Genomic DNA, 22,487 nt, shown 5'->3' with positions numbered 1-22,487 from the left:
GGACTTGCCACTTTGTTATTTTGCCTTTTTTATTTTTGGTGGTAACTCTGGGGAGGGGGTGCACCAAATTCGGTGTGTTTCAGGTGACTAGGTCAGTGGTCTTCAGGGATGGTGTCCGAGTTTGGGAGACGCCTCGAGCTCGACAAGCCATTGAAGAAGTGAGGCTTAGGTGAGTTAGTTATTAGTGTAGGTGTTGGGGTGTCTCCATAAAGCTTGTAAAGTAAAGCAGCATATTTTCTTTGTTTGTTGGACTGATTACCTTGTTACATTACATTTTCTGAGACGTTTGGTTAAGTTGGTTTTTAAACTTGGTATTTAATCAGTGGCAGACTTGACTTGGGATTTTGACAATGGTTTCTGTGTATGAGTAACAATCCTATGAAAGCTAATTTTTTTTAGGGGCAGGCATTACACCTCGTTTTGTTGATGCAGGTTTAACATTTGAAACAAAAAAGAAAAAACTAGAGCTTGAAAAGTACGAAATGCAACTCATTAAAGAGGGTAAATTTGCTTAAATAAACTGTACAGAAGCTATACACTGTATTAAAGCAAAGATATAATACAAAAAATAACAAAGGGGAACACTGTACAATGAAATGAAAATATAAATATGTTTTCTGAGAAGTCTCCTGACAAACACACGGCGTGCGTATAGACTCAGAGACGCATGTTCTCTGAAGTGATGCTCAAACCACAGCTGCTGTTTTATTTCATGTGTAGTGAATTATTTGAAACGTATCTCCTGGTACCAGCTGGTGTATTTGTAGTTTATTGTAAGGTCAGAAGCCAGAACAAGGTGTTCTATGTTATTGCTCTGCCTCCACATGAATGATAAAGTTCACGTGTTATTTGAAGTCATGTGGTGTTTGTTCCATCAGAGCTCGTCTGTGTTTCTCCTCAGTGCGTCCCCCACAGCACCGCGATCAGTTTAGACATCCTGAAGACGATCGAGGAGAACTTGGAGATGGAGGAATGGGTGAAACCTGCCGACGGCTCGCGCCCACTCGAAACAAAACATACACGAGGGACACTATAGAAGCTTAGTCTAATACTAAAGCTGCCGTTTTGTTTTGACTCCCAGGAGTGACCTGGCTGACGCGCCGTACTGTCGTAGGTCAATACGATACCGTTTGCTGTTTGTCGATCAATAAGATTTCTGCAGTCGTGACTTTGGTTTGCAGCATAATACAATCCATTTATTGCAGCACCATGAAGTGAATACAGCGTCCATCAGTTTCCATTCTTTTGAACTAAACAAACAAACAAACAATACAGCTGCGGTTTCTCCATGCCGCCTGCCGCCTCAGCGGTCAAAAACCATAAACCCTTCCGGGGTCGAACACCTCCCGTACCTTGACAAGTGACATACATATATACCTGTGACTGAAACAATAGGACAGCGACACCCAGTGGCACAATCATGAAAATGATTTACAGCTTGACCCAAAAACATGAATATGGCTCTTACACTCCGGTCCCTAATTGTTAGTGACAAGTGGAGCTAACAATTCACAAAATACAAACAAAGAGCCACAAACAAAAACAATGCCATTAATGCATTATCAATAAACATCTTCAGCTGCATTCAATAGACAAAGTTTGGTGACTGGTCTTTCCAACACATTAGACTTTGTTTTAAGGCGAACAGACCGAACAACACCATGTTTGTCAGGAAATGTTTCGACCACTGGGCCGAGCAGCCAAGAGCCACGAGGGGCAGTTGAATCCATGACAATGACAATGTCTCCAGGCACAAGACTCCTCCTTTGTCTGTTCCACTTTTGCCGTTCTTGAAGCAGAGGGAGGCACTCCTGAACCCACCGCTTCCAGAACAGATCCCAGATGTATTGAACCTGTCTCCACCTTCTTTTTGCATACTGGTCCTGTTTCACAAACACAACCTGCAAATGATTCTTCCTGGGATGGTGAACACCATGATGGGGGATATACCAGACTTTTCCTTCTTCACAGTCCAACTGATGTTGAGGGATTTTCTCTGCATATATGTTTTTGCACAGTCATTCCTTTTCCATCCAAATCCTCACCTCTGGAACCTGGAGTATTCCCAACAACTCTGGATAGTCTTTGTTGCAGGGTCTATGGAGTGAGATCAGTCTCAATATTCACAAATGCACACAGAAGAATTCACAAATGTATTTCAATGCACACACAAATATTCTTCATTCTATATAAATTTAAAACAAATCCACAAATAAAAAAATAAGATTCACAAATGTATTTCTGATTCACACACAAATGTTTATAGTTTTGTATATGTGTAATAGAAATCCACAAATGTATAAACTGTTCAGTCTGCATTTACAAACTGTCACTTGTGAACCTCACTGCATTTGTGTGTGGGATTTTTGTGACTCCTCTGCCGTGGTTAGATTCACAAATGGATTTTGTTCAGCAGGGAAATTCTGTAGCCAATCAGATGTCTCCTTCCTATTCAGCCAATTACAGTAGAGTAGATTCAAGGGTATGATTTAATGTGATCACTTTAGCGTTGCATCTGCGCAGACAGCGATTAGCCTAGCTATCAGTCAATCTGATTAAGTCATCTAACTCCATAAGGGTCTTCCTCTCCACCAGTACACAAGTGTAAGTTTTTCTCTCCTTAACTCTAGAGGTGTCTCGTCAGCTTCTATTAAAATTGCATTAGTGGATGTTGTCTTAATAGCTGCTGTGCTCACATAGTGCTCTGTACCGTATTCTGGCCCTCGACCACGCTCGATTGTTGTCTCTTTGGTTGACTAGGACACAAGACAACAGATTGGCTTGGGGGAAAAGAGAAATCCTATTGCAGGGCACAAGAATCTTTTTTGAACAGGACTTCAAATCCAACAGGAACGAAACCGACTGCACCCAATCAGAAAACACTTGCAGGAAAGACAGGTGAAATCCCACATAATCTACCCAGAGAGCTCAGGGTGTTTGAAAAAGACCAAATAGACATCTATGAAGACGCATATGCAGCCGGTAAGGCCCTGGATATACAGATCCCAAGATCTCACAATGCTGACTTGGAGGAGAAGCTGCTTGAAGGAGACTTTTGGAAAACTCATGCGTCCAAGGGGGAACGGCAGCGAAGACACAAGGTGGAGAGGAGTTTCAGTTTCGGATTGTGCTATAGGTAGGAAATCCCTCATGTGGTGTAAACCTGGTAAATAATTAAAAAAGAAGAAGAATTAACTATAGATCTATTATGCATTACTTTAAGTTACTTAAACCTAAGAATGTCGTAAAGACTGAAATATGGCGTCGGACAGAGCCAAGATAGCAGAACACGGACGGAGACACAAGTGAGAAAACTGCTTTAATTATAGTCTGAAGAAGATAACTTCTAACTGTGTACTGTTTGGAAATTGAGAGAAATGCAAGCGATAGAGACTTCAAACCAAATACAATAGATGATACATTTAAAGAGCCCATATTCTGCCCTTTTTGGGGTTCGTATATTTAATCTATGTACCTACTTTTGTACGTTCACAATAGCTAAAGTCCGAAAAAAGTGTCTGTTTTCATGTACTGCTCCTCCTTGCTCCCTCTCCACTCTGAGAAGAGAGTGAAAAGTGTGACAACCGACACCGGTCTCCCCTAAAGTTGCAGCTTCATCACACTGTCACTCGTTTGACCAAAACTCGTCCTGTCACCTCTAAAGGAATCATCCACACAAATGATTTGCAGATGTAGAAGAAGAAGAAGAAGAATTCCTACCTGTGTTTGAGAATCTCATCCTCGGTGCATGCGCGGACATCGCCTCATTCAAACCAAAGACACGAGAAATCAGTAAGAAGACGAATAAAGACAGTGGAGACATTTTCAGTCTCTCTGTGTGTCTGTCTGTGAGTGTTTGAGGTGTAAGTGTGTCTGTCTGTGAGTGTTTGAGGTGTAGGTGTGTCTGTCTGTGAGTGTTTGAGGTGTAAGTGTGTCTGTCTGTGAGTGTTTGAGGTGTAAGTGTGTCTGTCTGTGAGTGTTTGAGGTGTAAGTGTGTCTGTCTGTGAGTGTTTGAGGTGTAGGTGTGTCTGTCTGTGAGTGTTTGAGGTGTAAGTGTGTCTGTCTGTGAGTGTTTGAGGTGTAAGTGTGTCTGTCCGTGAGTGTTTGAGGTGTAAGTGTGTCTGTCCGTGAGTGTTTGAGGTGTAAGTGTGTCTGTCTGTGAGTGTTTGAGGTGTTCAGGCTGAACTTCTCACAGAGCAGACAGGAGAGAGGGCGGCTCTTCACGGAAAGAAACTTTTGTTGGAGTTGGAGACCAGCCTGCGTGAAAATGATGAAAGTAGAACTCTTAAAGTAGCCTACCTATTTTATTCGGAAAAGCCACAGTTTCTTTCTTTTCAGGGTGCTGATATTTTAAAGACAATGTGAAGATGATGATGCATGTGTAGTTTCATATCTGCATAAGTAAAGCCCCAAAACAACTATTTGTGTCTGTTATCGGTCTGCCTTGTTAAAGTGTCTCATGTGTAGAGACAGTTTGTGTCCTGTTCATCATTTTACAGATAAACAAGGTCTTGCAAGTTGAAGTGAAAACTTCTCTTGAACTGTTTTTACTGACTACACAAGGAAGTATCCTATTTCCTTATTATTGAAACATTTAGGACAAGATGATCCATGTTTGTCATCTGAGAACAGGATGCTCTTCTGATATAGATAAAATAATGACTTTATTCTTTAAAGACTTTAAGGGTTCTCCTCTCATCATTTTTGCGCAGGCTGGTCTCGAACTCGTTAATTTACGACTTTAATCTCGAAATTAAAAAAAAAAATGACGTGGCCCTAATCCTCCGTCGTACGCTTCGTATTTATCTAATTATCAGTTATTTTGAATTTGGACTGCAGTACCAGTTTTAAACACTAGGTGTAAGAGTTACATATTGCTCCTTTCAAGTTTCTTATGAAGGAAAATATAATTTGTAATGCGATAATAAGTCATGTTTCAAAAGAAGCATCCCCAAACTTCACAGAAAGAATAACAAGTCATTCTACAAACTGACGCGTGCGCTAAAACGTGTAATTCATGTTCCGAGGTGGAGCAACAACAAACAACCCAAATTGGCTCCTTTGGCCACAGTAACCTTGTAATAAATAAACTGATGTAGAGTGAGAAAGACTTTCATCTACTTGTTATTTTGTGTCGACTGTCTAAAGTCTCTTTTGGTAAAGAAAAGGAACTCAGCAGATCCTGATGCAGAGCGACCACAGTCAGATCAGGTCCAGGTTTATTTAACTGAAAACCTTTAACCCTTAATAAGAATCCTGCAGTCAGAATTCAAAATAAAGAAAATCTCAATGACACCTGAACATGCACTGGATTAATTAAGAGTGCAGCAGGTGGCCAACACAAGGACTTTGAAGGTTTGGTCTAAGGATACAGAGGAGGCCCTGCAGGAGTGCTTCAATGTCACAGACTGGGAACTGTTTAAGGAGGAATATGGTGATGACATTGAAGGTCTGTCTCATTGTATTACAGACTACATCCGTTTCTGTGAGGACACCATAGTCCCTACCAAAAAGGTCTGCTGCTTCTCAAACAACAAACCATAGATCAATAAAGACATTAAAGCTCTCCTCAACAGAAAGAAGAGGGCCTTCATGACTAGGGATCGTGAGGAGCTCAAGGCTGTCCAAAAGGAGTTAAAGAAGAAGCTGAGAGAGGCCAAGAACAACTTCAAGGACAAGACTGAGGCCAAGATGAACAACTCAAAGGAGGTGTGGAATGGCATGAAGCAGATGACGGGCTGCAGCAGGCCGGAACCCAGAATTAAAGGAGACCCAGTATTTGCTGCTGAGTTGAACCTTTTTTTCAGTAGGTTTGACACATCCCCCGACCCAGTGAGCTCGAATAGTGGGTCTAGGTCTCCCCCCACCACCTCAGCCCCCATTCACACCTCTGCTGGAGACTCTGCTCTTCCTCCCATCAAGGTCCTAACCACCTCACCCCCCCCTCTCTCAGCTCCTCACCAGCAACTTCAAAGGACAGCCCACCCTCACCCTCAACCCCCTGCTCCCTCCCTTAAGGACCTGCATGACAATAGACAGTTCTCTACACCCCTCCCCCGCTCACTGTCCCACTCTAACTCTTACTACCAGCCAGGTACAAAGAGAACTCTCCAGACTCCACATCAGAAAAGCTAGTGGACCAGACAACATCAGTCCCAGGATCCTCAAGGTGTGTGCTGGGCAGCTTGCAGGAGTCTTTCAGCACCTCTTCAACCTCTCCCTGAGGCTGATGAAGGTGCCTGACCTGTGGAAGACCTCCTGCATCGTCCCAGTTCCAAAGAAAGGTCGTCCCAGCGCTCTCAATGACTACAGACCTGTGACACTCACGTCACATGTCATGAAGACATTTGAGAGGCTGGTTCTCCAGCACCTGAGGACCCTGCTCACTGCTTTCCAGGATCCGTTGCAGTTTGCATATCAGAGGCACATTGGTGTGGAGGACGCTATCATCTTCCTGACCCACAAAGCCCTGTCACTCCTGGAGACGCAGGGAAGCACTGTGAGAGTCATGTTGTTTGACTTCTCCAGTGCTTTCAATACCATCCAGCCCTGCCTCCTGAGGGACAAACTGCTGGATATGCAGCTGCGCCCTGACAACTCAGCCTGGATCTTCAACTACTTCACGGGCCGGCCACAGTATGTCAGAGTCGACGGCTGTGTCTCTGATGTAGTGACGGGCAACACAGGAGTACCTCAAGGAACTGTTCTGGCACCTTTTCTCTTCACTCTCTTCACATCAGACTTCAGGTTTAACTCTGGTTCCTGCCACCTCAAAAGTTTTCCGACGACTCCTCCATTGTTGGGTGCATCACTGATGACGACGAGAAGGAGTACAGAGGACTGTTCAGTGTCTGCAACAGACTCCTGAAGACCTTCTACCAGTCTGTGGTGGCTAGTGCCCTCTTTCTTGCTGTGGCGTGCTGGTGGGATGGCATCAAGACTGGTGATGCAAACAGGCTGAACAAGCTGGTGAGGAAGGCCCGCTCTGTAGTGGGTCTTGATCTGGACACTTTGGAGTCAGTGGGTGAGAGGAGGATGAAGGATAAAATCTTATCCACCCTGGATAACTCCTCTTGCCCTCTACATGGTGAGCTGTGGCAGATGGGCAGTTCCTTCAGCCAACGCCTCATCCCTCCAGGTGCAAAACAGAGCGCTTCAGGTGCTCCTTTGTGCCCACTGCCATAAGACTGTACAACAGCAGCCTATGACAACAATAACAATCCGTCCTGACACAAAACTTCACCCCCATAAAACACTACCCACATGAATTGCTTCATTATTATCATTACTAACATTGTATTATTGTATTATTATTATTTAGCATCAATATATATATATATATATATATATATATATATATATACTGTACATTCTATATATTTTTATTATATTAGTCTATATTTTATAACATTCTATTATATTACATTATATTGTTCATATTGCACTATATAATATTATATTATACTACATTATTGTCGTGGCACTCCGTCTCTTTCTTCGTCCTCTGTACCACTTTTTGGAGTCAACTCACAGTATTTGCAACGCGAGCGAAAAGACAGGACAACTTTCCTTCGTTTTAAAGGTTTACTGAAAAAACTTAAAAGTAAAATACAGGTTTAATGCACGGTCAAAAAACTGTGTAGCTTCTATCAATATCGGACTCCAAACTGCTTACGTCACCTCCGTCACAACTTTAACTACGCAGTGCTGTCATAACATAAACATCCAAAAATATAAACAATAACCTTTTTATCATTTATAAATGACTAAATTATGCCTATAAAACAATTTTAAACATTATGAATTTACATGAAATTACTGTTATGAGATTTTAATCATTTTTAACTAGATATTTAGTATTAATCAATAATTTGCATATTGGCTCTTACAATTATATTATATAACTGCACTCTGCATTACTGTGGTACAACACTGCCTCTCTTCTCTGCTGTTTACATTACTTGCTGCTATTTATCATACCAAGTCACTTTAATCACTTGTCACTTTATCTTGTCATTTTCTGCAAATACTGTCTCAATTCCCTGCATAGTTAACTTCATCATTCATTCTGTACTTGTATATACCCCCTGTTTTTATTTTTATTTATCTTATCTATTCTGTTTAATGTGTATTTTGAGCTTACTTGTCTGTGCTGCTGCAACGCCCGAATTTCCCCTCTGGGGATCAATAAAGTATTATCCTATCCTATCCTATCCTATCCTACCTCTGTGAGTGCTGGAAAATGCCACAGGTGGGGATGCTTACTTAACCCTTTGACTTCCACACTAAGAAATCCATTTGCAAAAAATTATTTGTTGGTAAAATTGTGTTCCTGCCTCTTCATTAAGCAACATTTCAGTTTATATTTTTTCGGATTACCCAATCAGGAAGCAGATATGCAGGTCAACCAGCTGGTTGACTCTTGAGGGTTACTTTAGACATGAATGGATTTCTTTCATTTCTGCAACAAAATGTTCAGTTTTTTCATATGTAAACATCACAGAGAGAAGATCTTAATAACTTATAATTCATTCAACAAATTGAACGAGTAGCAATGGTTAGAAAAGGTGAACAAAATAAGAAATGAGTGACTTGAGCCAGGCCGTTTGCGTAGACTGGCAACTCAACCGAGCTGTTAACCATGTTTTGTGAGGAATCGTAGATATATATTTTGTTGTCAAATTTATTTCCTTCAACTAAAATATGATTGTTAGAGGGTCTATAAATGATATGTGAAAATATATTTTTTGTTTTACCTGAACATTTGCTCTTATTCTGTGAGATTTCTGAGGAGCTGTGCAGCGCAGAGTCACTACCGGTATTTTCTACAGTTTTAAGACAATGATAATTATGTACAACAGCGCCACCCATTGGACATAATACACTATATACATACACTATTCAATGAGGTGAATGAGGATAAACAGACAAAGATAGGTTTCCAAAGTTTTAAATACAGCAATACGGTGGTGGGAAAAAGGTCTGTTTATCCCAAAACTCCATGTTGAAGTAGTGAAGAAAATGTCAGATTTCCTGAACGTGTACACAGTAGAGTTGTACGCCATTTTAGTTGCATTAGAATGTGTTGAGCAAATCAAAGGAAGGAAAGTGCTGATATGCAGTGATTCAGTCAGCGCTTTATACAGTATTCAATCAGGATCATCTCACAGTCGTCAAGATGTATTATATGAAATCATATTTACACATTCCCAGGTGGTTAAACAGGGGACAGATGTGATGTTCATGTGGGTTCCAGCACATTCAGGTATAGCAGGAAATGAAAAGGTGGACAGGTTGGCAAAGGAAGCTGTAAAGAAAGAGAGGATTGATATTAACATCAAATGATCTCAGTCAGAGGGGAAACGAGTCACATGGAATAAAATCAAACAGGAATGGCAACAATATTGGAACAATCAGACAAAGGGAAGACATTTATATTCAATTCAGAGGGAAATAGATAAAGTAAAATACAGAGGGAGCAACAGAAGAGAGGAGGTCGTAATGTCCAGGTTAAGAATCAATCACAGTCATTTAAATAGCTCTCTACATATCACTGGAAAACATCCATCTGGTCTTTGTGAGATATGCAATCTAGCAGAAACAGTTGAACATGTAGTTATTAAATGTAGAAAGTATGTAGCACATAGACAGAACATGATGTCAGAAATGGAGAGAGAGGGACTCGTAAGAAGAGATGTAAAAAGTATTTTGGAGTTGAAGTGTCTGTTGTAACCAGGACAGAGATACTATAAGTTTACAACGGGCGCATCTGGAGATAGTATCTGAAGGAGATTTAGGAGCCCTCTCAGTGGAATGTGTACAATGGGGCCCCTGTGTCCAGAGAGTTGCCCAGGGACATCGGGACAAGAGATTGTATCTGTGACCTGTGTTGTCCTTTGAGTTTATGACATACATATATCTAAGACAGAAACCCCCGCAGTTGTAGTAAGAGGGGTGTCCTGAAAACAAACAGATGTCCCCATGTTGTTCTCCTGTGGGGTGTGTCCATAAATACCAGAGTTTCTGTGTGTTCGGGGGGAGATCACTTTTGGCTGTGTCTCTCCCAGGTCAAACCATGGCGAGCCTGGCGATGCTGTAACTTGTTTGTCAATAAAATGATCATTATGTAAGCAAGTCAGTGTCAACGGAGAATTTCTTCATCATCAAACATATCAACAACAAGGGAATCCACATCAGAGTGTGGGGAGAGGGAAAGGAGAAGATGCTTGTTTAAATCTCTCTTGAGAACAGGTTTATTGAGGAGGATATAGGAATGTGAGTGATAATTAAATCCAGCAGATGGCAGTAATGCAACTTTTTGGATGCCAGCTGCCAATAAAATCCAAAGAAGAAGAAGGAAAAACGGTCAACCGTGTGGTTACAATGCAAGTCAAAGGGAGGGGAGGTGTTCTGTAAAGGGAACTAAAGCGGGCTGTTTCCACCCGGACCATTGAGTGTGTAACACAAGTTGTGAGTCAACGTTCCTGCTGAGCAGACACGTGATTCTCCGTGTGTTTATTAATGATCGTTAGGGTGCTAACGTAACAGTAGATGATCAGAGTAAAGTTGTAAAGACGTCAGCGCTGAGTTGAGTTTCCCCTCTGTGACTCTTGGATGTGTGTAAGATGGCCGGGTTTAAGGATCTTAAAGAGTTATTCAGTCGACGGCTGCTCGCTGCGGTTATCAGAGATATAACAGAAGAAAGAACAACAAGTGGATACGAAGAGGAGCTCCACCGACAAAGAAAACTGCTGGATGTGATTTTAACTCCTGAAATCAAGCTACAGAGAACAGGTTGGTTTTCTTTCCACTGCTGGAAACGTGTTTCCTGCTCATGTTTCAGATAGCAGAGCCTTTAGCTAACTTCCACAGACGCACACAGCACAGTGTTAGCTGCAGCTAGCTCCTGCTAACAACATCATTGAGTTTACTGGACTAAAAGACTCTTTAAGTCTTCACCTATTGAATCCAGCAACGGATCTGGTTATTGGAGATACGTTTTAGAAACCTTAACAATATGCTATTCAATTGTATCTTTGGGCACACAAACTTCAGGCCACCCTCTGCATCAGACTGCGGTCAAGCCAGCCTCCACTTCAGAATCAGAATCATCATTTTTAAATCAAAACATAACACAAACAGAGTTGACATTGATGGTAACAGAGATGACGTGCATAACAGAGTTGACCACTCATAGTTAAAAGACCAAAAAACTATTACACATTCACTTTAACTTGCGGCTTAATTTGAACATTTAAACAACATTTTATATACAGAAACATTTTTTAATCCTAAATAATACATCTGGGATATAAATATTTCAGGAATCTGAATAATAACGGTGTGTGTCTCGTACAATACTGACAGCCAAGAACTAAGCCCAAAACCAGTGGCAAACACAATAAAACACAATTCTGATTGGCTGGTGATCAAAAAAGTTAATTTAGAACCCTGCATCCAAGACCATTATGCATTCAGGAAACGTGGCATCCATGTTTCACTATTTTGAGCTAGTCTGCAGCAATTTCGGCCCATATTTCTGGGTCTATCTCCACATGACGTCCCGTCACAGCGGTTGGTTGTGGAATGATTCTGAGGACATCGTCGAAGAGATACCACAAGGTATGGTCGCGGTTTGGCCAAAAGAAGCGATTCCTCCCCACATTGTGCATGCATTTGACCTTTGCATGGGTCCCGTTGACCTCGATAATGGTCCCAGGATAAATGTCATCATCATATTTGATGACACACCACTGGCCAATGACATTTCTGCCGTCCCACATGATGTCATGTGTTGCCTGCACTTGTTGCTCTTCAGTGGGGACATAAAGGCTGGGCTGGACATGAAATTCAAACCTTTGTGTGTTGTGACATGCACACTCAAGTATCTGCCTAGTTGAACAGACACAGCTGACATCTGTGTAGATGACCTTTCCTGGTGTCAGAGTGATCAGCTGATGAAGGCGCATTGTCGAAGGAACTACTGGGAGTACTTTTGGCATCTTCTTCACAGCTTTATCCACAGCTTCCTCATCAACAAAGAACAGCTTTCTAGAGGTCTGGGAACTCAGAAGACACTCATACAGCTGCATGGAATTTGGAATGTCTTTCCCTGCACTAACTAATCTGTCTGCTCTTCTTTTCAAAACCCCACCCACTCCATCTGGAGCTCCCTTTCCGTGCCTTGCTTCAAAGAAGTTCCATATTCCTTTCTTGAAGCCCTTCTTGTACAACTCCGTGCTCAACAAGTAGAAGTTGCCCTTTTGGCCGTATTGGGTACACGGTCCATCACTAAAAAAATGAACGACAGTTACTGATGGGTGATGGGTTTTTATGTGGTCCAGAACAGGGGACAGGTGTGTCCATATAGCAGGTGGACCTTTCTCTTTTGATGCTGAGATGGATGTAAAGCACAAATGTTTGTCCACTTCACCCACATGAAGGATCCCAGTGTGTAGAGTTGCCTGCTTCTAAGAGGATGCAAAGTGAACTGCCTGAATCTCTGCTGACAATTTACATGCATAATTCTCTGAGAAATCAATGTAGATCAAACACTCGTGAGATTTCATGTTTTTCTTGAGCTGACGGTAGTGAATGTATTGTGTTTTGATGTTGAATTGATGTCTCATGAAAACTCTCAGCTGGTTTTGAAACATCTCATTAAGGTCTCCTAGACAACTTTCCATCTCCTTTTTTACAGTCATTCAGACTGGTTGTGATTCTTTTTCACTGTCTTTGTTTTTCTTCCTCCTTTCTGCCAGTTCAGTTGTCAACTGAGTGAACCTCACCGGTGTTTCAGCATCATAGTCACTGCTGAACTGATAGACATTGCTTCTGCATTTGTCACATGCTCCATACATACATTCTTTGCTTGCAGCATCACAACTTAATGAGTTGGAGATGATTTCGAAGTCAGTTGTGCCAATAAGCTGGAGAGTATGAAGCTTCTGCACAATGAAGAATAAGTTCTCGTGAATTTTACACAGACATGTTTCTCTGTCAGACATGGATGGGTGGACAACCCAGAAAGGACGCATGAAACAGAAAAGTGCATATGACAGCTGACTTGATGGATTCTCAAGAATGAATTTGTGATGTAGGTTCTTTATGGTATCATTTAGAAACCTTTTCTGCATTTTTGCTTTTCCTGTTGTGATTTTTTGACTTTTTTCCTGCAGTCAAGCGGCTGAGATCATCTCTCAAAAAGAATTCTTTTACCTCCTTCTGGAGCTTGCTTTGTCTGGATCTATATTTTCTTCTTTGAAAAGACAGGTCCCTTTGGTTTTTCTTTCCAAACCGCTTTCTTGAAAAACCAAATGAGATCTGTGTTGTTTTCTGTAATTTGTAGGTTTTTATCCGTGATATCATCTGACACACTCTCTCTTCTTTTGTGTCTTGATACTTCTTTTTTATATTTTCTGTCAGCACGTTGTGATAAAGGATAGTTCTTTGAATTTCTGCAGGGACTTTATGTTTTCCTATTTGTTTTTGTGTTTTTGATGGAGGGGAGTCAGACACAGGTGTCAGTCTCTGGATGCGTTTCTGGTATTTTCGGACAGCAGTTGTTTTCTTTTTCAGCAAAACCTTTCATTGTTTGATTTCTCTTTGTAATTTGGAGTTCTCCCGTTTTATTTTCCGGCATTTCGCCGGGCCCTGTACTGCTGCTGCCTTTCAGCTGCTGAAAGATTCATCTCCCTAGAAGATAAATGACTGACTTCCTTATCCTGAAATTGTATAACACAGATGTACTTGTTGCAGTAAAATAACCTAGAATCAATAATAATTATCAATAATATCAATTATTGCCAAATACTTAAATGTGATATGTGACTCTGTTACGTATCGTCAACTCTGTTACGATCAAATTGTTTAAAACATAAACAGAGTTGACAGTAACAGAGTTGACATTTTCCACCATTTTGTACTTTTACTCCTTATGCTAACCTCACACCAGATATCAGCTAGCATTTCTTAAAACCAAATTTAATAGATTTTTATCATATATATACTTTTTCAATTGACTGAGATAATCACTGAATATTAACACAACAGATTTGACGAAGAATTAATCTACTGTTGATGATTTCTCAACATATTACTAAATAATGAGAGAAGAAACATGGACATACCTCACTGTCTTCCAGAGGTTTCCCACCACAGGAAGATTTAATGCAGTTTTATAACAGAGGTAACAGAGTTGACGTGAACATACGGACAGACAAAAAATATATATACTACTGTTCTAAGTTAAATTTTAAATAATACAGAAATGTAATATTTGGAAGTGCAGAAGAACCTCACAGAGCTGGTCTGCACAGTCCTTCAGGAGTCTGGAGCTGATGCTGTCGGGACCTTTTGGCCTTCCTCGCCTTGATCTTCCTCAGCTGACTTCTCACCTGATCAGCTGTTATGAGAGGCCGTCGGTGGAGGAGGAAGAAGAGGAGGAGAGGGTTGTTGAGGGGGGTGGCAGGGTACTCAGGGTAGTCAGATGGAGTTATATTAAAAAAAAATGCAACTAATTGTTGCAATTTCCGCTTGCTTCCGCAGTTTAATTGCAAAAACTCTCTGTTGGACACATATCTTATTCTTTCCTAAAGATTGAGCTAGCTCAGCACTTTGGTGTGTGAAGAGGTAGTATCTGACATAATCAGGAAGTGATCAGCAGCACATGGCTCATTTACATAACGCCAGCCTTTCTGTTCAACATACTGTCTGATCATAGTCCGTTTTGGAAAGGAGCCACAGGTCGGCTTCGAACCTTGGCTGCCCGCTCTCCAGGACTTAATGATGATGAGAAACCTCAATCTTCACAGCCTTAGACAAGTTCCTTATTTTCTTTCAAAATAAAGGTAGGTTTGTATCCGAAGAGGAAGTAAAGTAACCTAAACTTAAGGCATTACAAAATAAAAGCATTAAAAACGTTTTTTAAATGCAAAATGAGTGAATTCCAAACATGATTAAAATGTGATCAGTTCTAGTGAACTATTGATTTTCAGCCTTTAAAAATGAAATCATTTGACAGCCCTTATTAATATTTAAAAAGCAGTTTAAGTACCGTTAATGTTTGTTTACTGTGTCCTGCAGATGTCCAGCAGCTGTTGGTGAGTAAAGAAGAGCTTCCACCTGAGCAGCAGGAGTGGAGCCACATTCTGGACCAGGAGGACACTAAGCCCCAACACATTAAAGAAGAACATGAGGAATTGTGGCTCAGTCAGGAGGAAGAACAGCTTCAAGGACTGGAGGAGGCTGATACCACCAAGTTCCCCTTCACTCCTGTCTCTGTGAAGAGTGAAGATGATGAAGAGAAACCTCAGTCCTCACAGCTTCATCAGACACAAACTGAACAGATGGAAACAGGAGTTGATGGAGAGGACTGTGGAGGAGCAGAACCAGAGAGAGACTCAGATCCAGAGAGACGTTTACAACCAGAGACTGAGGTCGAGACTGAAGACTCTTATGAACCTGAGACTGTTGACAGTGATGATTGGAAAGAGACAAGAGAAGATCTGTCAGAATTAAACTTGAAAAATAAGAAACTAAAGACTGGTAAGAGACAACACAGCTGCTCGGAGTGTGGTAAAAGATTTAACCAGGAAGGGAATCTGACCAGACACATGTTAGTTCATACAGGAGAGAAAGCCTTCAGTTGCTCTGTTTGCAGTAAAAGCTTTACCCAAAGACAACATCTGACCAAACACATGTTAGTTCATACAGGAGAGAAAGCCTTCAGCTGCTCTGTTTGCAGTAAAAGCTTTACCCAAAGACAACATCTGACCAGACACATGTTAGTTCATACAGGAGAGAAAGCCTTCAGCTGCTCTGTTTGCAGTAAAAGCTTTACCCAAAGACAAAGTCTAACCAGACACATGTTAGTTCATACAGGAGAGAAAGCCTTCAGCTGCTCTGTTTGTAGTAAAAGCTTTACCCAAAGTGGAAGTCTGACAAAACACATGTTAGTTCATACAGGAGAGAAACCCTTCAGCTGCTCTGTTTGCAGTACAAGTTTTACCCAAAGTGCAAGTCTGACAATACACATGTTAGTTCATACAGGAGAGAAAGCCTTCAGCTGCTCTGAGTGTGGTAAAAGGTTTAGCCGGAAAGGGAATCTGACCAGACACATGTTAGTTCATACAGGAGAGAAACCCTTCAGCTGCTCTGAGTGTGGTAAAAGGTTTAACCGGAAAGAGACTCTGACCACACACATGTTAGTTCATACAGGAGAGAAACCCTTCAGCTGCTCTGTTTGCAGTACAAGCTTTACCCTAAGACAACATCTGACCACACACATGTTAGTTCATACAGGAGAGAAACCCTTCAGCTGTTCTGTTTGCAGTAAAAGCTTTACCCAAAGAGTAAATCTGACCACACACATGATGATTCACACAGGAGAGAAATGCTAATTCTGTGCAATGGTAAAACTGATCCAAAGGATTCCAACTTCACATCACTAATGTGTATATAAGACAAAAAAGAGATAAAATACATAAATCTGTATCTACTTTTTTGACATTGATGTTTTGTTGCTGACATATGAACCAGTAAGTTGGGATCAGCTATGACGTTTGAATTTAAAGTGTTTATATGAAACAGTTACAGTGTAAGGATTCTTCTTCTCTGCTGATATCTTCTTCTGTCACTCTGTTTCCTTGGATGCCTCTGTGTTGGTTAGCAGAAGTTCTTCAGACAGCTCACGCGTCACTTTGTAATAAATAAACTGATGTAGAGTGAGAAAGACTTTCATCTACTAGTGTTATTTTGTGTCGAGTGCCTAAAGTCTCTTTGGTAAAGAAAAGGAACTCAGCAGATCCTGATGCAGAGCGACCACAGTCAGATCAGGTCCAGGTTTATTTAACTGAAAACCTTTAACCATTAATAAGAATCCTGCAGTCAGAATACAAAACTCCAACTCCACTCTGACTCTCCCGGAGTTTGCTGGACATACTCAGGGGAAGAAGGAGCTGTTTAAGGGTCGGGGGCAGGCCAGTTACCAGGTCCCCCGGTTCACTAACTTCACGGCTGAACATCATGAAGTTGGGTGTGAAACTGGTAGCGCTGTGCCTGGTTGCTCTGTAAGCCATGACAGCGTAGGGGATCCTAAGGTCCCCGTGTCAGCGCTCGGCTGTTGTGGCCAGAATCTTCTGCGGGGTGGAGTTAAATGTTTCTACCGGTCCATCAGACTGTGGTCGAAAAGGTGTGTTGTGCATTTTCTCAATAACAGTGAGCCCATTTTCTGGAACACCTCGGACTCGAAGTTCCGACCCAGATCACTGTGCACTCTTTGTGGTGCACCATAACCACACACCCAGTCAGTGCTCTTTCTGCTGCCTTGTGTTTCTCCCCACTCAGGTTGCCTTCAGGTAAAGAGGGGCGGAGCCACTTCATTTGATTTTGTGCACCTGGGCACACAGGGCCTCAGTATTTAAAGTGGCTTCTTATTCTCGGGCCCTTTCCCGAATAGCCACAGTTCAGTAGGCAGTACTTTTTAGTAGGAGTTTCAGTATACTGAACTTTTGTGGTCATTCAGTATGCATTGTTTGGGTCCACTTCAGCATACTGAACATTTCAGTATGGATACTAATTTCCGGGGTTTATACAATATGGATCGGATGCGTGCTTTCAGGAAATGAATTGTATTTTACCACCCACAATGCAGTGCGAAACTAAACGTAAATCGTCACTTCACGTCCGCCTCCAGGTCAAAATAAACGAACGTGGATTAATAGAATCCATTTTTAATCTAGAGTTAAAGTCCCGTCTGAAATCACTACTTTGAATTAACAACAGAAAATATAACAAATGTCTGCATTATTATAAAACCTTTCCCCCTCTATTTAAATAATGATTTAACTCTTTAAATGTGTTTTTATTGGTTTATTTTATATTCTGTATATTACTGTCTTTCATTTGTACTTTTCTTTATGTATTGTATGTTATTTAGTTATTTAATCTGCCTTTTACTTGATTTACATTGTAATATTGTTTTTTGTTTACCTGACTGTATATGTGCATTACTCTTCTTGAATAAAGCTAAACACAAAAAAAAAAAAAAAACAGGTGAATGCGGCCGGTTCGGGAAATGTAAATGACGTCACTTCTTTACTGAATGAATCAGAAGAAGTAGGAACAAATATCTTCCTACTGAATAGTAGGTACTAACAGTATACAGCATGGATAGTAGGTACTGTCTACTGAAAGATTGAGTATGTACTTGGCAATTCAGATACAGCCTCTGTCTCTCTCTCGTCAACACTACACACATTCACCATTACAATCACCACTGATTTACAGTTTGCACATTTCTTTGATTAGGAGGCTTTTCCTGGGTTGTGAGAAAATGGGGCTGGTCTGACTTCTGAACTTGGATTTGGCTTGATACTTGGTAGTTGTAAATCTAATTAGTTGTGTATCAGATTGTTTTTTGTAGTTTGTTTGGAACTTGATCTGTGCAGAGTGGTAAGTATCCTCTCTGACTTGTTACTGGTACAATTTGTTTGAAGATTTAAAGATTTGACTTTCTTCAGAGCATTAGTTGTACTTGTTAGTTTGACCGTCATTTTGATTAATTGATATTTCAAATTACAATGGTGTAACAAGGTTTGTTTGACAAGAGTTTTATTTTTGAGCACCCTGATCAGCAAGCCGCCAGGCAAGCAGGACTTGCCACTTTGTTATTTTGCCTTTTTTATTTTTGGTGGTAACTCTGGGGAGGGGGTGCACCAAATTCGGTGTGTTTCAGGTGACTAGGTCAGTGGTCTTCTGGGATGGTGTCCGAGTTTGGGAGACGCCTCGAGCTCGACAAGCCATTGAAGAAGTGAGGCTTAGGTGAGTTAGTTATTAGTGTAGGTGTTGGGGTGTCTCCATAAAGCTTGTAAAGTAAAGCAGCATATTTTCTTTGTTTGTTCGACTGATTACCTTGTTACATTACATTTTCTGAGACGTTTGGTTAAGTTGGTTTTTAAACTTGGTATTTAATCAGTGGCAGACTTGACTTGGAATTTTGACAATGGTTTCTGTGTATGAGTAACAATCCTATGAAAGCTAATTTTTTTAGGGGCAGGCATTACACCTCGTTTTGTTGATGCAGGTTTAACATTTGAAACAAAAAAAAAAAATAGAGCTTGAAAAGTACGAAATGCAACTCATTAAAGAGGGTAAATTTGCTTAAATAAACTGTACAGAAGCTATACACTGTATTAAAGCAAAGATATAATACAAAAAATAACAAAGGGGAACACTGTACAATGAAATGAAAATATAAATATGTTTTCTGAGAAGTCTCCTGACAAACACACGGCGTGCGTATAGACTCAGAGACGCATGTTCTCTGAAGTGATGCTCAAACCAAAGCTGCTGTTTTATTTCATGTGTAGTGAATTATTTAAAACGTATCTCCTGGTACCAGCTGGTGTATTTGTAGTTTATTGTAAGGCCAGAAGCCAGAACAAGGTGTTCTATGTTATTGCTCTGCCTCCACATGAATGATAAAGTTCACGTGTTATTTGAAGTCATGTGGTGTTTGTTCCATCAGAGCTCGTCTGTGTTTCTCCTCAGTGCGTCCCCCACAGCACCGCGATCAGTTTAGACGTCCTGAAGACAATCGAGGAGAACTTGGAGATGGAGGAATGGGTGAAACCTGCCGACGGCTCGCGCCCACTCGAAACAAAACATACACGAGGGACACTATAGAAGCTTAGTCTAATACTAAAGCTGCCGTTTTGTTTTGACTCCCAGGAGTGACCTGGCTGACGCGCCGTACTGTCGTAGGTCAATACGATCCCGTTTGCTGTTTGTCGATCAATAAGATTTCTGCAGTCGTGTCTTTGGTTTGCAGCATAATACAATCCATTTATTGCAGCACCATGAAGTGAATACAGCGTCCATCAGTTTCCATTCTTTTGAACTAAACAAACAAACAAACAATACAGCTGCGGTTTCTCCATGCCGCCTGCCGCCTCAGCGGTCAAAAACCATAAGCCCTTCCGGGGTCAAACACCTCCCGTACCTTGACAAGTGACGTACATATATACCTGTGACTTAAACAATAGGACAGCGACACCCAGTGGCACAATAGTGAAAATGATTTACAGCTTGACCCAAAAACATGAATATGGCTCTTACACTCCGGTCCCTAATTGTTAGTGACAAGTGGAGCTAACAATTCACAAAATACAAACAAAGAGCCACAAACAAAAACAATGCCATTAATGCATTATCATTAAACATCTTCAGCTGCATTCAATAGACAAAGTTTGGTGACTGGTCTTTCTAACACATTAGACTTTGTTTTAAGGCGAACAGACCGAACAACACCATGTTTGTCAGGAAATGTTTTTCGATCACTCGGCCGAGCAGCCAAGAGCCACGAGGGGCAGTTGAATCCATGACAATGACAATGTCTCCAGGCACAAGACTCCTCCTTTCTCTGTTCCACTTTTGCCGTTCTTGAAGCAGAGGGAGGCACTCCTGAACCCACCGCTTCCAGAACAGATCCCAGATGTATTGAACCTGTCTCCACCTTCTTTTTGCATACTGGTCCTGTTTCACTGGTCCCGCAAATTATTCTTCCTGGGATGGTAAACACCATGATGGGGGATATACCAGACTTTTCCTTCTTCACAGTCCATCTGATGTTGAGGGATTTTCTCTGCATATCTTTTACCAATGACGTCATTGAAGAAGTTTGCGTACTCCTGATGAAACTGTTCATCTTTCTCAAAACTTTTTGTGAGCCCAAGAATCCTTTGCTTGGCCACCAATAGATTATTTGGAAGCATGGGCTGCTCTTTCCTAAAAGGCATTTTCAGGCTGTAATGCCCGTCCACCTGCTTTGCTGAATGATTGACAATTTCTTCCGCTTCCGTCGCTGTGTGATGTGGCCGCCGGTTGTAGCAGCTCCCGTTGTCCGTGTCGTTATATCGTATTTTTTGATTAGTTATTATTTGTTTTTATTGTGTGTTTTTTGAGTATTAGTTTAACCTATTGTGTGGAAATGGCTACTTTTGCTCTTGGAACTTTTTGCACTGTTTTTCTGTTACTTTGGACACTCTATGTAACGGAGAGCAGCGCACAGCTGAGTGAGGGCATTGTGTACACACGTGATCAGCTGATGGCGCTCTCCAAGGTGCTACTGCCCGGAGCAAGGCCTGTATTTCCGGGGGAGCTGAGGAGGCGACGCCGGGGTTGTAGAGCTGGAGCTAAGAGATGAGCTAAGAAGAAAAAACATAAGCCTAGAACGGGAGGTCTTTGGGCAATAAGACGGACAAACTCGACGCGCTTGTTCAGCACCAGTGGGAATACTGCCAGTGCAGTATTATGTGCTTCACGGAGACATGGCAGCACTCGGACATCCCGGACCACAGCGTGGCGGTACCCGGCTTCAGGAGTTTTCGGGGGGACAGGGACGTTATTAAGAGCGGTAAGAAGAAAGGTGGAGGGATTGCACTGTATGTGAGTGAGAGATGGTGTAATCCTGGCCATGTTAGTGTGAAGGAACGTCTCTGCAGCCCGGACATTGAACTGTTAGCTGCTGGAATGCGCCCATATTACCTGCCCAAGGAACTCACGTACGCCATTGTTATAGCTGTTTACATCCCACCGTCAGCTGATGCCGAGTCTGCGAGTGATGCACTTCACTCTACTGTTTCACAGCTTCAAACTAAGCATGGGCAAATCAGACCACAACCTGGTCCTACTGACACCAGAGTATATCCCCCTGGTCCAAAGACAGCCTTTGACCACAAGGACTGATAGGAGGTGGACACAGGAGAGCAATGAGGCACTGCAGGACTGCTTTTAGTCCACATACTGGGATGTACTCTGCGAGCCACATGGACAGGACATTAACAGCATGACTGACTGCATCACAGAATACATTAAATTCTGTGAAAACACTGCTTTACCGGCCCGGACTGTACGCTGTTTTAACAACTTCACACCTCACTGCACCCCCCCCCCCCCCCACCCTGTATTTTCTCCCTCCCCCCAACCCACCTCAAACAACACCCCTGTACTTCACACCTTACAGCCTCCCTTTGTATTTTCTCCTTCCCCCCCAACTCCCCATGGTGAACTCTTTGGACTCTGGCCCCGCACCACAGGAATGCACTTCCCCCTCTGAGGTGAATTGCTCCAACTCCCCCTGACTCTTACAACTGGGCAGGTGAAGAGACAGCTGGAGAAACTAAACATTAGCAAGGCTCCAGGCCCGGACGGCATCAGCCCAAGGGTTCTGAAGACCTGCGCCAGCCAGCTGTCTGAGATTCTGCAACACCTCTTCAACCTGAGTCTGAGCCAGGAGAGGATACCGGTGCTGTGGAAAACGTCCTGCTTGGTCCCGGTCCCAAAGAAGACGACACCATCTGACCTCAGGGACTATCGACCAGTGGCTCTCACATCTCATGTGATGAAAGTGTTGGAGAGGCTCGTCTTGACCCACCTCAGGCCGCAGGTGAAACCATCCCTTGACCCTCAACAATTTGCCTCCCAGC

The 22,487-nt window shown here is 42.0% G+C and overlaps 1 protein-coding gene across 1 annotated transcript; it reads left to right on the top strand.

Moving 5' to 3' along the window:
• Positions 1–10,498: 10,498 nt before the first annotated feature.
• On the top strand, positions 10,499–16,734 carry LOC136178560 (gastrula zinc finger protein XlCGF57.1-like). The gene is made up of 2 exons (XM_065952490.1): positions 10,499–10,794; positions 15,085–16,734. Exons 1-2 carry the CDS (start codon positions 10,626–10,628, stop codon positions 16,398–16,400), a joined length of 1,485 nt encoding a protein of 494 aa, XP_065808562.1. The 5' UTR covers positions 10,499–10,625; the 3' UTR covers positions 16,401–16,734.
• Positions 16,735–22,487: the final 5,753 nt, after the last annotated feature.

This window comes from Labrus bergylta, chromosome 3, assembly GCF_963930695.1.
Source record: "Labrus bergylta chromosome 3, fLabBer1.1, whole genome shotgun sequence".
Lineage (NCBI taxonomy): Eukaryota > Metazoa > Chordata > Actinopteri > Labriformes > Labridae > Labrus > Labrus bergylta.
The sequence above is the reverse complement of the archived record's forward strand: the minus strand, read 5'-3'. Positions and strand labels throughout refer to the sequence as shown.